The 17712-nt window shown below is 41.2% G+C and overlaps 1 protein-coding gene across 1 annotated transcript in view; it reads left to right on the forward strand.

Annotated features, from left to right (window-relative positions):
* The window catches only part of CSDE1 (cold shock domain containing E1), a 501007-nt gene that overhangs the window by 153905 nt on the left and 329390 nt on the right, over positions 1-17712 (forward strand). The window contains exon 3 of the mRNA XM_053705299.1: positions 13119-13279. Within this exon, the coding sequence (XP_053561274.1) occupies positions 13235-13279 (45 nt within the window). The 5' untranslated portion in view covers positions 13119-13234. The remainder of the gene's footprint in view (positions 1-13118; positions 13280-17712) is intronic.

The following is a 17712-nucleotide window of genomic DNA, read 5'->3' on the forward strand; positions in this document are numbered from 1 at the left end:
AGTGGAATTCTGCTTGTTTTGGTGTCTAACAATATTTTGCTCCCAGGTCACATGGCCCACCCCAGGGGGTAGTTGGATATTGCTTAAAGGGACAGTTAACTCAAAAATTTTCTCCCCTTTAATTTGTTCCCAATGATCCACTTTACCTGCTAGAGTGTATTAAATTGTTTACAAGTAGCTCCTTTACCCTTATATTGGCATTTGAAATTGTTAATTTAGCATGTGGTATCCCCACCTATTCTGAAAGTTTGTGGCTGCGCGTACCAGCTAGAGATAAGCTTTGTAAACACAGCCAGCAGAAGAAATTACACTCCCAGTGTGATAAAGCAGAGATAAGGTAATAAAATGTTGATTTTCCATTGTTCTCTGAAAGTACTGGTGATTGTTTTAAGGACAGATATAAGATAAAGAAGCAGGTATATGTGCACAGTGTGATACAGTAATGAGGTCTGATTATACCTACACGCTCAACCTATTTTATTAGGCTGTGGCTTCAAAACACAAAATCAGAGCATTAATATACAGAAATAAACCTTAAAAAGCTAATTTTCATACATTTTTTACTCTGCAGTTGGTAAAAAGAAAGCAATTGTAAACACATTAAGGGAAAAACTATTTTGCAGTATACTGTCCCTTTAAGTTTCTTACCCTAGTCTGGTTTGCCTGTTAAATTGCAGAGATTGGCCCCAGGGAAAAGATGGATAAACACATCTGGAACATATAGTGTGCCGAATAAATGAATATGAAAAAAATTAAATTAGCAAACCGTAGGCACCAAACCTTGTACCCCCTTTTAAACTGGCTGGTATTTTCCATGTAGCACCTTGCCCTTTGTCCCTATCTAGGCATATTTGAGTTAATTAGATAACTGCTTTTCCCAGCAATGTTTTCTACAGATTGCTTCTCCCCCCCCCTCCAGTTTTATATACCTATTTGATATTGCTGGTCATGTAGTGATTGTTCAGAGGCTGGAGTTGCTCCTCACACATTCTCTGCTATGCAAGGGGATAGGCCGTAACAAATTGGACAGTGTTAAATAGGAAGATCAGTTTTCATTCCACTGCAAGGGACTATTCCAACTACCGTACTATAGCTTTGACTCCTCATGCAATATCCTTCTGAAGATTATTCAGCCGTGTGTACCCCCAATCATACAAGCAGAGCTACCTGACTCGCACGGTGAGTTCTAGCAAAGTCGTGGCACACATGAGCATATTGCGAATTTGTGGTGGATCGTGGAGAAATAACTTGAAAATCAGAAAAATCCTATGTGTGTTTTAACTACAGCAAGGCATTAAATTACATTTGAACATAAGCTATGGAAGGCCCTTCAAGAACTTGGAGTGCCAGCATACTTGATCCAGTTGATAAGATACCTGTCTACAGACCAATAATCAACTGTCCAAGCACAACTCTGAGACACTGAATGGTTCAAGATTGGTATGTGACAAGGTTGTGTTCTTTCAATCTTTATGCAGAAATGATCACAAGGAAACTAAATCTGGAAGAATCAGAAATCGTATGAAGTTTGGTGCTGAAATATAAACAATTTCTGTTACTCTGATGATACAATATTATTGGCGGTAACAGAGGATGGTCTGAAATACCTTTTTTATAGTAAGAATCAAAAAGGAAAGAAAAAAAGATGGACCTCAACATTAAAAATACAAAGATAATGACAACCGCTAGAACTGGAGCAGTCGAGGTATGAGTTACGTTAGATTGTAGTGCAATGCTGAGCAAATACTGAGGAGCAAAAACATCAGCCTCATAACCAAATGGAAGATGGTGCATGCCATTGAGTTCCTGATATCAGTGTATGGGTGTGAAATCTGGACACTGAAAAAAAGCTGACCTAAGTGGTTTGCTTTTGAGAAGGTTCTTACAGGTACCATGGACAGCAATGGTCACCACCAAAGAGGTGCTGGAGTGCATCAAGGCAGAAAGAGCACCATACTTTTCCAATTTGTTGTAGCCAAAATAAAAAAAAAGCTGAAGGCAATGATGCTTGGTATGGCAAGCAGAACAAGTAGTCGTGGATGTTAAACTTGATGGTGTCGACCCAGCATAACGGTCACTGTCCTTTGCTTAGAAAAGCTAAAAGAGTAAGTGAGAGATAGCATCATCAAATTGGGAGAGACATTGATAAAAGTATTCACTTTAAAGCTGTTAAAGGGACGTTATACACTAGATTTTTCTTTGCATAAATGTTTTCTAGATGATCCATTTACATAGCCCATCTGGCAGTTTCCTTGTTTTAACAGAGTCTGTTTAGGTTTCCTTTTTGTTGCAAGAAAATCAGATAAGCTTGATAAAGTCTCTTAAAGGGACATGAAACCCAAAATGTTTGATTCCTTCTATTCTCAGTGAGTCCATGAGAATATTCATAACCTGTGGGGAAATACTATTCCTGGCCACCAGGAGACAGACGCCCCAAACAATTAAAAAAAACAAAAAAAAAACACTAACTATAAATATCCCTCCTACTTCCCCTATCCCCCAGTAGGTTCTATGGAGGTAGGCAGAGAGGTGCTCTGTAACAAAGAAAATAAGTTTATTATGGATTGGCTCAGGACAGCCGGGGATTATATCTCGATCTAAACCTTAATCGAGTATTGGTGTATATACAGTATCTCAAAAAAGTGAGTACGCCCCTCACACATTTTTGTAAATATATCTTTATGTGACAACACTGAAGAAATTACACTTTGCTACAATGTAAAGTAGTGTGTACAGCCTGTATAACAGTGTACATTTGCTGTCCCCTCAAAATAACTCAACACACATCCATTAAAGGGACAGTCTAGTCAAAATTAAACTTTCATTATTCAGATAGGACATATAATTTTAATCAACTTTCCAATTTACTTTTATCATCAAATTTGCTTTTTTTTCTCTTAATATTCTTAGTTGAAACTAAACCTAGGCAGACTCATATGCTAATTTCTAAACCCTTGAGGGCTGCCTCTTATCACAGGTTTTTTTAAATTCCTTTTCAACACAGAGACAGAAAGTACACGTGGGCCATATAGATAACTGTGTTTAGGCACAGGGGGTTATTTAAGATTTAGCACAAAACAATGCTAAATGCAAAACAATAGATAATAAACAGTCAGTCATGTGATCGGGGGCTGGAAGAAGGTTCCAAGGTAATCACAGTGTTGGTTGTGCAAAACTGGGGAATGGGTAATAAAGGGAATATCTATCTTTTAAAACCATAACAATTCTATGGTAGACTGTCCCTTTAATGTCTAAAACGTTGGCAACAAAAGGGAGTACACCCCTAAGTGGAAATGTCCAAATTGGGCCCAAAGTGTCAATATTTTGTGTGGCCACCATTATTTTCCAGCACTGCCTTACCCCTCTTGGGCATGGAGTTCACCAGAGCTTCACAGGTTGCCACTGGAGTCCTTGTCCACTCCTTCCGATGCCCCACAGATGCTCAATAGGGGTTAGGTCTGGAGAAATGCTTGGCCCTTGGCCAGTTTTATCACCTTTGTCTTCAGCTTCTTTAGCAAGGCAGTGGTCGTCTTGGAGGTTCGTTTGGGGTCGTTCATGTTGTAATACTGCCCTGCGGCCCAGTGTCCGAAGGGAGGGGGATCATGCTCTGCTTCAGAATGTCACAGTACATGTTGGCATTCATGGTTCCCTCAATGAACTGTATCTCCCCAGTGCTGGCAGCACTCATGCAGGCCCAGACCATGACACTCCCACCACCATGCTTGACTGTAGGCAAGACACACTTGTCTTTGTACTCCTCATCCGGTTGCCGCAACACACGCTTGACATAATCTGAACCAAATAAGTTTATCTTGGTCTCATCTGACCACAGGACATGGTTCTAGTAATCCTAAGTCTGCTTGTCTTCAGCAAAACTATGTGCAGGCTTTTTGTGCCTCATCTTTAGAAGAGGCTTCCTTCTGGGACAACAGCCATGCAGACCAATTTGATGCAGTGTGCGGCGTATGGTCTGAGCACTGACAGGCTGACCCCCCCACCCCTTCAACCTCTGCAGCAACGCTGGCAGCACTCATGCGTCTATTTCCCAGACATCCTCTGGATATGACGCTGAGCACGTGCTCTCAACCTCTTTGGTCGACCATGGCGAGGCCTGTTCTGAATGGAACCTGTCCTGTGAAACCACTGTATGGTCTTGCCCACTGTGCTGCAGCTCAGTTTCAGGGTTTTGGCAATCTTATAGCCTAGGCCATCTTTATGTAGATCAACAATTCTTTTTTTCAGATCCTCCAGTTTTCTTTGCCATGAGGTTCCATGTTGATCTTCCAGTGACCAGTATGAGAGAGTGTGAGAGCGATAACACCAAATTTAACACACCTGCTCCCTATTCACACCTGAGACCTTGTGACACGAGTCACATGACACCGGGGAGGGAAAATGGCCAATTGCGCCCAATATGGACATTTCCACTTAGGGGTGTACTCACTTTTGTTGCCAACGGTTTAGACATTAATGGCTGTGTGAGTTATTTTGAGGGGGACAGCAAATGTACACTGTTATACAGGCTGTACACGAACTACTTTACATTGTAGCAAAGTGTAATTTCTTTTGTGTTGTCACATGAAAAGATATAATAAAATATTTACAAAAATGTAAGGGGTGTACTCACTTTTGTGAGGAGATATTCTATTACTGATAGACGCTGGGTTTCTCATGCCTCTTTCCAATCTAATTTATCCCCTTTCTAATAATGCAGTGTATTTCACACTAAATTAGACTTATAACTAGTAAGTTGTCCCCTCTTTCATGGCATTTTGTCTAATAAAAGGAGGAGGTGTAAGTCTTGTCCCTGCATTGCATTTTCATTACCCTCTTTGACAGATGGCAGTTTGTTGCCGGGTCACCGGAGTACTGGGAGGTGAGATGTGCTTGGGCACGTTGGTATGCAGGACTATGACAAGCTTTTATTCTTGTATGGCCTTTATAAGACCTGGATATAGTTACGACTATAAGTGTTTTTAGGGGCCGCACTCGTTGGTTACCCGGTCATCCTGGTTTGTTGTACAGGCAGTTAATTGCAAACTATAAAGTTCAGACCACAGGCTTCATCTGATACAGGCCGTTGTGGTGGGCAGAGACATCGCTACCTGCTGTAAGCAGTGTTTTTTTCATGCTATTTCCACTCAAAATTTGCTGCACAATATTCCGGTGAGAGCAGTATTAACGTAACTCGGTTGTTCTGGAGGTGGAAACTGGGCTTTCAAGGGGGCTGTTCTGTGTTGGGACCAATTTATCCCACTGTGCTGTTAACTATATCTGACTCGATAGCAATGGATGACTCAATCGAATTTAGTTAAACTTTCTTCAGTGGCTTCTATTCCCAATAATGTTTACTCTGTAGCATAGCCTCTGTAACCCGAAGCCGCAACTCGCTTATGTACTGAGATCATGAGTTGTACTATTTTGTCCCAGGCAGAAAATAGAAGAAGAATCTGCCTGTGATCTCTATGATCTTAGGTTGTAACTAAGATCCATTGCTGTTCTCACACATAACTGAAGAGAGAGGTAACTTCAGCTGGGGAATGGCGTGCAGGTTATCCTGCTATGAGGTATGTGCAGTGAATTTTTTTTTCTAGAGATGTAAATGCTAGAAAATGCTGCTGATACCAGATTTATGTAAGGTAAGCCTGAATACAGTGATTTAATAGCGACTGGTATCATGCTTACTTTCAGAGGTAATACTCTTATAGATTTGCAATATAAAAAGTTTGCTGGAAATGTTTAAGCGTTTTTATATATGCTTTGGTGATAAAACTTTATTGGGGCCTAGTTTTTTTCCACATGGCTGGCTTAAATTTGCCTAGAAACAGTTTCCTGAGGCTTTCCACTGTTTTAACATGAGTGGGAGGGGCCTAATTTAGCGCTTTATTGCGCAGTAACTTTTACAGACTGAGACATCAGCTCCTCCAGGAGTCCCCTGAATGCTATAGGACCTCTCTTAAGGGCTCTTAGGCTTTCCAAAGTCGTTTGTTTGGGAAGGTAGGGCCACAGCAGAGCTTTTTATCCGTTTTTTTTAACTAAGGGGTTAATCATCCATTTGCAAGTGGGTGCAATGCTCTGTTAGCTTATTATACACACTGTAAAAATTTCGTTTGATTTACTGCTTTTTTCACTGTTTTTCAAATTCTGACAATTTGTTTCTCTTAAAGGCACAGTACCGTTTTTATTTTTTGCTTGTTAACTTGATTTAAAGTGTTTTCTAAGCTTGCTGGTCTCATTGCTAGTCTGTTTAAACAGGTCTGACATAGAGGAAACTACTTGTTCATTATGTTTAGAAGCCATGGTGGAACCCCCTCTTAGAATGTGTACCAAATGTACTGATTTCACTTTAAGTAATAAAGATCATATTCTGTCTTTAAAAAATTTATCACCAGAGGAATCTGACGAGGGGTAAGTTATGCCGACTAACTCGCCCCACGTGTCAGACCCTTTGAATCCCGCTCAAGGGACTCAATCTCTAATGGCGCCAAATATATCTAGTGCGCCCATAGCGTTTACTTTAAAAGACATGGCGGCGGTCATGGATAATACACTGTCAGCGGTATTATCCAGACTACCTGGGTTTAGAGGAAAGCGAGACAGCTCTGGAGTTAGAAGAAATACAGAGCATACTGACGCTTTAAGAGCTATGTCTGATACTCCCTCACAGTATGCAGAAGCTGAGGAAGGAGAGCTTCTTTCTGTGGGTGATGTTTCTGACTCAGGGAAGAGGATTCAACCTGATTCTGATATGTCTACATTTAAATTTAAGCTTGAACACCTCCACGTATTGCTCAGGGAGATTTTAGCTGCTCTGAATGACTGTGATACAATTGCAGTGCCAGTGAAATTGTGTAGATTGGATAAATACTATGCAGTGCCGGTGTGCCCTGTTGTTTTTCCAATACCTAAAACGTTTACAGAAATTATTACTAAGGAATGGGATAGACCAGGTGTGCCGTTCTCTCCCCCTCCTATATTTAAGAAAATGTTTCCAATAGATGCCACCACACGGGACTTATGGCAGACAGTCCCTAAGGTGGAGGGAGCAGTTTCTACCCTAGCTAAGCGTACTACTATCCCTGTCGAGGACAGTTGTGCTTTCTTAGATCCAATGGATAAAAAGTTAGAGGGGCCCCTTGCATGCATTGCCCCAGTCACTGCTGCTGCGGCTTTCTGGTTTGAGTCTCTGGAAAAGGCTTTACCGGTAGAGACCCCATTGGATGACATGACAAGCTTAGGTTACTTAAGCTAGCCAATTCTTTTGTTTCTGATGCCATTGTTCATTTGACTAAACTAACGGCTAAGAATTCTGGTTTTGCTATTCAGGCGCGCAGGGCGCTATGGCTTAAATCATGGTCAGCTGACGTTACTTCAAAGTCTAAGCTGCTTAACATTCCCTTCAAGGGGCAGACCCTATTCGGGCCTGGTTTGAAGGAGATCATTTCTGCTATCACTGGAGGAAAAGGTCATGCCCTTCCTCAGGATAGGTCCAAATCAAGGGCCAAACAGACTAATTTTCGTGCCTTTCGAAACTTCAAGGCGAGTGCGGCATCAACTTCCTCTAATGCAAAACAAGAGGGAACTTTTGCCCAGTCCATGTCGGTCTGGAGACCTAACCAGACCTGGAACAAAGGTAAGCAGGCCAAAAAGCCTGCTGCTGCCTCTAAGACAGCATGAAGGATCAGCCCCCTATCCGGTAATGGATCTAGTAGGGGGCAGACTTTCGCTCTTCGCCCAGGCTTGGGCAAGAGATGTCCAGGATCCCTGGGAGTTGGAAATTGTATCCCAGGGATTTCTTCTAGACTTCAGAGCTTCTCCTCCAAAAGGGAGATTTCACCTTTCACAATTATCTGCAAACCAGATAAAGAGAGAGGCATTCTTACACTGTGTTCGAGACCTCCTAGTTATGGGAGTGATCCATCTAGTTCCAAAGGAGGAACAGGGACAGGGTTTTTACTCAAATCTGTGGTTCCCAAAAAAGAGGGAACCTTCAGACCAATTTTAGATCTAAAGATCTTAAACAGATTCCTCAGAGTCCCATCATTCAAGATGGAGACTATTCGTACCATCCTACCTATGATCCAGGAGGGTCAATACATGACTACAGTGGATTTAAAGGATGCTTATCTTCACATACCGATACACAAAGATCATCATCGGTTTCTCAGGTTTGCCTTTCTAGACAGGCATTACCAGTTTGTAGCTCTTCCCTTTGGGTTAGCTACAGCCCCAAGAATCTTTATTTAGACGACATCCTGATACAGGCGTCAAATTTCCAAATTGCCAAGTCTCATACGGACATAGTTCTGGCATTTCTGAGGTCGCATGGGTGGAAGGTGAACGAAGAAAAGAGTTCTCTCTCCCCTCTCACAAGAGTCACCTTTCTGGGAACTCTAATAGATTCTGTAGAAATGAGGATTTACCTGACAGAGACCAGGTTATCAAAACTTCTAAATTCCTGCCGTGTTCTTTATTCCACTTCTCGCCCTTCGGTGGCTCAGTGTATGGAAGTAATCTGCTTAATGGTAGCGGCAATGGACATAGTGCCGTTTGCACGCCTACATCTCAGACCGCTGCAACTCTGCATGCTCTGTCAGTGGAATGGGGATTACACAGATTTGTCCCCTCTACTAAATCTGGATCAAGAGACCAGGGATTCTCTTCTCTGGTGGCTATCTCGGGTCCATCTGTCCAAAGGTAATGACCTTTCGCAGGCCAGATTGGACAATTGTAACTGACAGATGCCAGCCTTCTAGGCTGGGGGCAGTCTGGAACTCCCTGAAGGCTCAGGGATCGTGGACTCAGGAGGAGACACTCCTTCCGAATAAACATTCTGGAACTAAGAGCGATATTCAATGCTCTTGAGTCTTGGCCTCAGCTAGCGACAATGAGGTTCATCAGATTTCAGTCGGACAACATCACGACTGTGGCTTACATCAATCAAGGGGGAACAAGTAGTTCCTTAGCGATGTTAGAAGTCTCAAAGATAATTCGCTGGGCAGAGGTTCACTCTTGCCACCTATCAGCTATCCATATCCCAGGTGTAGAGAACTGGGAGTCGGATTTTCTAAGTCGTCAGACTTTTCATCCGGGGGAGTGGGAACTCCATCCGGAGGTGTTTGCACAATTGATTCATCGTTGGGGCAAACCAGAACTGGATCTCATGGCGTCTCGCCATAACGCCAAACTTCCTTGTTACGGATCCAGGTCCAGGGATCCCCAAGGCGACGCTGATAGATGCTCTAGCAGCACCTTGGTCCTTTCAACCTGGCTTATGCTGTTTTCCACCGTTTCCTCTGCTCCCTCGTCTGATTGCCAAAATCAAGCAGGAGAGAGCATCAGTGATCTTGATAGCGCCTGCTGTGGCCACGCAGGACTTGGTATGCAGATCTGGTGGACATGTCATCCTTTCCACCATGGACTCTGCCGCTGAGACAGGACCTTCTACTTCGAGGTCCTTTCAACCATCCAAATCTAATTTCTCTGAGACTGACTGCCTGGAGATTGAACTCTTGATTTTATCAAAGCGTGGCTTCTCCGAGTCAGTCATTGATACCTTAATTCAGGCACGAAAGCCTGTCACCAGGAAGATCTATCATAAGATATGGCGTAAATATCTTTATTGGTGTGAATCCAAGGGCTACTCATGGAGTAAGGTCAGGATTCCCAGGATATTATCTTTTCTCCAAGAAGGATTGGAAAAAGGATTGTCAGCTAGTTCCTTAAAGGGACAGATTTCTGCTCTGTCTATTCTTTTGCACAAGCGTCTGGCGGATGTTCCAGATGTTCAGGCATTTTGTCAGGCTTTAGTTAGAATCAAGACTGTGTTTAAACCTTTTGCTCCGCCTTGGAGCTTAAATTTGGTTCTTAAAGTTCTTCAAGGGGTTCCGTTTGAACCTCTTCATTCCATAGATATCAAACGTTTATCTTGGAAAGTTTTTTTTTTTTGGTAGCTATTTCCTCGGCTCGTAGAGTTTCCGAGTTATCTGCCTTATAATGTGATTCTCCTTATCTGATCTTCCATGCAGATAAGGTAGTTCTACGTACCAAACCTGGGTTTTTACCTAAGGTGGTATCTAATAAGAATATCAATCAGGAGATTGTTGTTCCATCATTGTGTCCTAATCCTTCTTCAAAGAAGGAACGTCTATTACACAATCTTGACGTGGTTCGTTCTTTAAAGTATTATTTACAAGCTACTAAAGATTTTCGTCAAACATCTGCTTTGTTTGTTGTCTACTCTGGACAGAGGAGAGGCCAAAAGGCTTCGGCAACTTCTTTCGTTTTGGCTAAGAAGTATAATCCGTTTAGCTTATGAGACTGCTGGCCAGCAGCCTCCTGAAAGGATTACAGCTCATTCTACTAGAGCTGTGGCTTCCACATGGGCCTTTAAAAATGAGGCTTCTGTTGAACAGATTTGCAAGGCGGCGACTTGGTCTTTCGCTTCATACCTTTTCAAATTCTATAAATTTGATACTTTTGCTTCTTCGGAGGCTATTTTTGGGAGAGCAGGTTTTACAGGCAGTGGTGCCTTCCGTTTAAGGTACCTGCCTTGTCCCTCCCTTCATCCGTGTACTTTAACTTTGGTATTGGTATCCCACAAGTAATGGATGGGATCGTGGACTGGATACACCTTACAAGAGAAAACATAATTTATGCTTAGCCTGATAAATTTATTTCTCTTATTTTGTATCCAGTCCACGGCCCGCCCTGTCATTTTAGGCAGGTATTTTTTAATTTTAAACTACAGTCACCACTGCACCCTATGGTTTCTCCTTTCTCTGCTTGTCTTCGGTCGAATGACTGGATATGGCAGTTAGGGGAGGAGCTATATAGCAGCTCTGCTGTGGGTAATCCCCTTGCAACTTCCTGTTGGGAAGGAGAATATCCCACAAGTAATGGATGATCCGTGGACTGGATACACCACAAGAGAATAAATTTATCAGTAAGCATAAATTATGTTTTTTTGGTGTGAATCCAAAGGCTACTCATGGAGTAAGATCAGGATTCCTAGGATTTTGTCTTTTCTCCAAGAAGGATTAGAGAAGGATTGTCCGCTAGTTCCTTAAAGGGACAGATATCTGCTTTGTCTATTCTGTTGCACAAGTGTCTGGCAGATTGTCCCAGACATTCGGGCTTTTTGTCAGACTTTAGTTAGAATTAAGCCTGTGTTTAAACCTGTTGCTCCGCCATGGAGTCTCAATGTAGTTCTTAAAGTTCTTCAGGGGGTTCCGTTTGAACCCATGCATTCCCATAGATATTAAGCTTCTATCTTGGAAAGTTCTGTTTCTAGTTGCTATCTCTTCAGCTTGAAGAGTTTCTGAACTATCTTCATTACAATGTGACTCGCCTTATCTTGTTTTCCATGTGATAAGGTGGTTTTGCGTACCAAACCTGGGTTCCAACCTAAGGTTGTTTCTAACAGACATATCAATCAGGAAATTGTTGTTTCCTTATCTGTGTCCTAATCCTTCTCCCAAGAAGGACCGTCTGTTGGCACAACTTGGACGTGGTTCGTGCCTTGAAGTTTTATTTGCAGGCACCAAAGATTTTCACCAATCATCTTCTTTGTTGTCTATGCTGGAAAGCGTAGAGGTCAAAGGCTACGGCTACCTCTTTCCTTTTGGCTGAAAAGCATCATCCGTTTGGCCTTATGAGACTGCTGGACAGCTGCTCCTGAAAAGAATTACAGCTCACTCAACTGGAGCGGTGGCTTCCACATGGGCTTTTAAAAATGATGCTTATGGTTGAACAGACTTGTAAGGCTCGGACTTGGTCTTCGCCTTCATACCTTCTCCAAATTTTACAAATTTGACAAATTTGATACTTTTGTTTCTGAGGCTATTTTGGGAGAGAGGTTTTGCAAGCAGTGGTGCCTTCCGTTTAGGTTCCTGTCGTTGTCCCTCCCTTCATCCCGTGTCCTAAAGCTTTGGTATTGGTATCCCACAAGTAGGCATGATCCGTGGACTCGGTAACATCTTGCAAACGAAAACAAAATTATGCTTACCTGACTTTCTCTTCTTTTGCGATTGTACCGTAGTCACGACCCGCCCTGTTTATTCAAGACAGATAGTATTTTTTATGTAAACTTCAGTCACCTCTGCACCCCTATAGTTTCTCCTTTTCTTCTTGGCCTTCGGTCGAATGACTGGGGGTGGAGTTAAGGGGGAGCTATATAGACAGCTCTGCTGTGGTGCTCTCTTTGCTACTTCCTCGTCAGGAAGGACAATATCCACAAGTAGGATGAATCCGTGGACTCGGTACATTGCAAAAGAGAGAAATTTATAGGTAAGCAATAAATTCTGTTTTTAAAACGACCTCTTACTAACTTCTGTTATCTAATTTGCTTCATTTTCTTGATTTTCCTTCCTGAAAAGCATATCTAGATAGGCTCAGTAGCTTCTGATTGGTGGCTGCACATAGATGTCTTGTGTGATTGGCCCTCGCCCATGTGCATTGCTATTTCTTTAACAAAGGATATCTAAAGAATGAAGCAAATTAGATAAAAGTAGATTGGAATATTTGTTAAAATTGTATTCTCTGTTTGAATAATGAAAGAAAACGTTGGGGTTTAATGTCCCTTTAAAGTGCTAACCGTTCCTGCATGTGTCCCATTCTTTCTGCAGAAATGCTTCATTTTCTGCAATGACATGGCATGTTCTGCCTTGGGGCATATGCATGATAGAAAGTGTTTTACTTAAGTAGAAGATTGTGATGTTTTTTATTTTGTAGTAGCAACACTGTCCTCATTAACATTGGTCTTTCAAAGAAAAAAGTGTCACCTAATCAGTCAAAAATTTTAAATATGTATTTGCTTATGTATTGATTTTAAAAAGTTTCTCAAGCTAATGTAAATTTTGACTTTATTAAAAAAAAACAAAAACAAAAAACTAAATTGTGCCTGATTTAAGTATCTGTTTGTCTTTTGCTTTGTTTTAACCCTGTTCATTCTCTGTATGAACCCCATATTGCCTTTTGCATCAGTTTTCTACCACATGATTTGAGGGCTTAACTGCTGTTGATTTCATAGGGATTGCTTTAATGCAAATGAGACTGTCTTGTCTTCGGGTACCCAAAAAATTGATCAGGCTGTCTTGTTTTGATTTTGTTATATGCAGCATTATAAAATTAAATTGAAACAGGCGTAGGAATATGGCAAGCACCTGGAAAGAATTTGTTGAATTTCCCATGCCGTCTTCTCCCCCTACTGCATACGTTAGTGCCAACCTGGGCAATGCATCTCCAGTCGGAACTGGCTTTATCACCTTATGGCCGATCAGTAAGTTTTTTCACCCTACTAGATATATTTCTTAATTATTCCATGACACTCCCATAGCTGTGCAATGTCATCCATCTGTAGAAATTCTCACATGCATACATTTTTATTCCCACGACAACCTTTTTTTTTTTTTTTTTTTTTTTTTTTTTTTTTTCATTTGGCTTTTTATTTGTATTTTTTTTAAGTTTGGATACTGGTCTCACAAATTTATTTATTTTTCTCTTACCAATTATTTTTTTTTTCTTTTGACCAATTTAATTTTAATTTTTTTCTTTATAAATAATTCATTCTTTTACTGCTCAACTTTTCAAGTCATTCTTTTGGGTTTTGTATCTAAAATAATGTGCTTTCTGAATAGTTTTGATAAATGCTTTCTGCAGCTGTATAAAGTGACTTGTTTAGAGTACTTTTGTTTATAGTCTACCTAATGTTGGTGTCATTCAGGAAAATGTTAAACTAATTCTACTTAAGCTACTTTTTGCAATTCCAATAGCTTTCAAAAAGGCAACATCTGTAAGGAATCCAAGTTGACAAGGAACATTCTTACAACACACACTTTAAAAAAAACAAAACCCCCACCCCCCCAAAAAAAACGTTTAGGAGAGTTTTTACTTTCTGTAAATCCCCCATGCGCAGGCTGCCCTATGTATATACTGAGCTGAATACACAAATGGATGAACATGCATGCAGCTTACTTTTAGTCTAATGCATTTCAAATTTGAATTGTTGACTTATTGGATATTTGGGAAACTGGGTTTGATATTTCCTAATGGGAAAATTTACATGATGGGCGTTTTTTTTTGGTAGAAAACTACAAAAGTGATTAAGGGCTGACTTTTCCATGCCTATCTAGTTGGAACTTGTCATTTTCTTGGAGGGTGAGGTGACCTCATTCATTTTTTACAGTTAAATCATATCCCCATTTCTTTTGGAAACCATTCAGATTGTCTTAATTTTCAATTTATTGCAAAGGAATAGCGCTATCCAGTTGGTTTCTTCTGTGTCTCCGTAGGTCTCAACTATTTGTTTTTCAATGGATTAGATAAGTACACGTTCTCCCCCCACCCCCCCTTTTTTTTATTTTTTTTATTACAGAAGCACTTGCATTGCTTCTAGTTTTGCCTTGTTTCCAGTGTTCACCTTCTCCTGTTACTTGTAACTTTAAAAAGAAGTTCTCTTTTAGCTCAGATTCTAATTCTGTCATAGCCTTCAAAAACCAAAGGTCATGTGACTCCCCAAACCACAGATCAAACCAAAACCTTTTGAGCAGGGTTCCAGTTATCTGTAGAGATGGATATGCTGCCAAAAACAAGTTTTTTTTTTTATTAATCATTTTGTCACTCCCAGCATTTTGGGTTAGTTACATACTGATGAATGAATCCAATGTCTGTTTCTTAGGCGAATATTGAAAATTCCATCCCCCCCCCCCCCCCAACAATAACCTGCATTGATATCTAGAAGGGGTTCTAAGTGCTCAGCTGACTTTTTTGTTTAAATGGAACCCAGTCTTCACTTTGGAGATGGGTCAATTTGTGAGACTCCATTGAGGGGGGGGGTTCACCTAAAACCTTCAGTTTTGTCCTTTTGGGTATCTTTTGACTGGTATAAATTATCCTTTATATCCTCCTTGTGCTTTCCAAAACACTTTGCAACAATTTGTGTATGAGATTTGCTGTTCACTTGCTTTGAGCTGCTTTAATCTGTTTCTCTTAAAAGAAATTTAGGCTGGTAAACGTTCTCCAGTATGTGTGTGTATATGTTTGTATTAGGGCTGCTCGATTAATCGCGGATCTGGTTTTAAACCGCGATTAATCGCCGCGGTTTTAAAACCGCAAGAGTACGCAATTTAAAAATATATATAAAAAAAATATCTTCAGATGTGTCTGTACTGCATTGACATTGATTTATATGTGATTTCTTGCAAACCAGTTCCATCTAGTGGTAGCTTTTAGCACACATTTGTAAAATGGCTGTTTTACTTTCACTTTCTGTTTGTGATCTTGGTAGCAGCCGATTAATCTATAGCAGTCTAAAAGCAAAGCCCATGCAGCAGACTGAAGAGGAGGTCAAGCCACTTACTTAAATTCCCCCCTAGAGATGTCTGTAGTCTGAAATTTAGGATATGTAATCCATTATGGAACCTCCCACACAATCTTCTGCTCTCTGAGAAACCGCTCAAATACATAGCAGATGCAGTTAACCCCACGGCTGCCAAAAAGAATAAAACTGCAGTCTCCTCTGCTAGCTAGCTGCTGGGTTAACTGCATCTACAATGTATTTGATATAAGCAAGGCACAGCATTTCTGAAAGGAGCAGCCCCCCCCACCCCTACTGCAATATGCCTGTATTGGATTCCTGGACAGGAGCAGGGTTTATTTTCAGTCAAGATAAAATGTTTAATAAAAAATAAATAAAAAAATAAATATCTGTCTGAATAAATCAACTTCATTATTAAGACCAGAGAGTGCTGCCTCCTACTTGCCTATATCCTTACTACTATTCTAGCACCCTGGTATGTGATGAACTGTTTGTGCGGGGAACTTGCCTAGCTGTGCTAATTTTCTATGCAAAAATTTGTAGTGATTTACATTAGAGACATGGAGGATTTTAATCTCACATTTTTATCTCCTCCATAATAAAAAAAATAAAAAAAAAAACCACGGAAGGGGACTGCACTCCTAGACCATACCGGTTACACATCCCATGACCCTGCAACATGCTCAGCCCTGGGTGCTCAGTGGCACTCACAAGAAGCTTTGCTGTCCCCAGAGTCACAGGCAGTTAACCCCAGACAAGTCTGGGTGCAAGAACCATAGAGGAAATTACAAAACACAGAGAAAACCCTGCACTCACTAGCAAGCTCACAGCTAAGATTAAAAGCAAAAATGCAAAGGTTACCGCATCTGGCCAAATGGGACAAGCCCAGGTACCACGGACGTCCAGATCCTTTCCAAAAACCTGGAACCCTAAAACAGCCACCATTGTTTTCTAGCACTGCCTTAACCCTCTTGGGCATGGAGTTCACCAGAGCTTTACAGGTTGCCACTGGAGTCCTCTTCCACTCCATGACATCACGGAGCTGGTGTATGTTAGAGACCTTGCGCTCCCCCCACCTTCCGTTTGAGGATGCCCCACAAGATGCTCAATAGGGTTCAGGTCTGGAGACATGCTTGGCTAGTCCATCACCTTAACTCTCAGCTTCTTTAGAAAGGCAGTGGTCGTTTTAGAGATGTGTTTGGGGTCGTTATCATATTGGAATACTGCCCTGTGGCCCAGTCTCCAAAGGGAGGGGATCATGCTCTGCTTCAGTATGTCACAGTACATGCTGGCATTCATGGTTCCCTCAATTAACTGTAGCTCCCTAGTGCCGTCAGCACTCATGCAGGCCCAGACCATGACACTCCCACCACCATGCTTGACTGTAGGCAAGACACACTTGTCTTTGTACTCCTCACCTGGTTGCGCCACACACGCTTGACACCATCTGAACCAAATAAGTTTATTTCTTTCATGTAATTGGCAAGAGTCCATGAGCTAGTGACGTATGGGATATACAATCCTACCAGGAGGGGCAAAGTTTCCCAAACCTCAAATTGCCTATAAATACACCCCTCACCACACCCACAATTCAGTTTTACAAACTTTGCCTCCTATGGAGGTGGTGAAGTAAGTTTGTGCTCGATTTTCTTCTGTGATATGCGCTTCTATGCATTTTGAAGCCGATTCCTCTCAGAGTACAGTGAATGTCAGAGGGATGTGAAGGGAGTATCACCTATTGAATGCAATTGTTTTCCTCACGGGAGATCTATTTCAGAGATTCATCTCCTACCTCCCTTATTCAGATCGACGATATACTCTCATATTCAATTACCTATTCTGATAACCAGTTTCAGTACTGGTTTGGCTATCTTCTATATGTGGATGGGGTGTCTTTTGGGATGTTTTCATTACTTAAGACACTCTGAGCTATGGTTTGGCACTTTATGTATTAATATAAAGTTCTAAATATATGAATTGTACTTATATTTGCCATGAGTCAGGTTTATGTATATTTCCTTTGCAGACTATTCAGTTTCATATTTTGGGGAGAAAATATTTTTCTTACCTGGGGTTTAGTCTTTTTTTCAAATTGACTGCTTTTTCTCTAAATTTATTGCGTCATTCTTGGCACGAGAATTTTTTTGGCGCGAAGGTACGTCCGGAGACGCAAGTTCATCATTTCCGGCGTCTTAGTTGATGCCGAGTTCCTTGTACAAGGTGCGTCTGCAATGACGCGAGTGTGTCATTTCCGGATGTTAGCGCCAAAATTTTTCCGTTTGCGTTGTGAGTCATACTTGGCGCTAAATAATTTCATTATTTAAAACCCCATTCCTATATGCCTCTTTCTATATCAAAGGGCTATGCTGTTTGCATTTTTTTTCCCCATTCCTGAA

Source organism: Bombina bombina, chromosome 3 (genome assembly GCF_027579735.1).
Source record: "Bombina bombina isolate aBomBom1 chromosome 3, aBomBom1.pri, whole genome shotgun sequence".
In the NCBI taxonomy this organism is placed as follows: domain Eukaryota; kingdom Metazoa; phylum Chordata; class Amphibia; order Anura; family Bombinatoridae; genus Bombina; species Bombina bombina.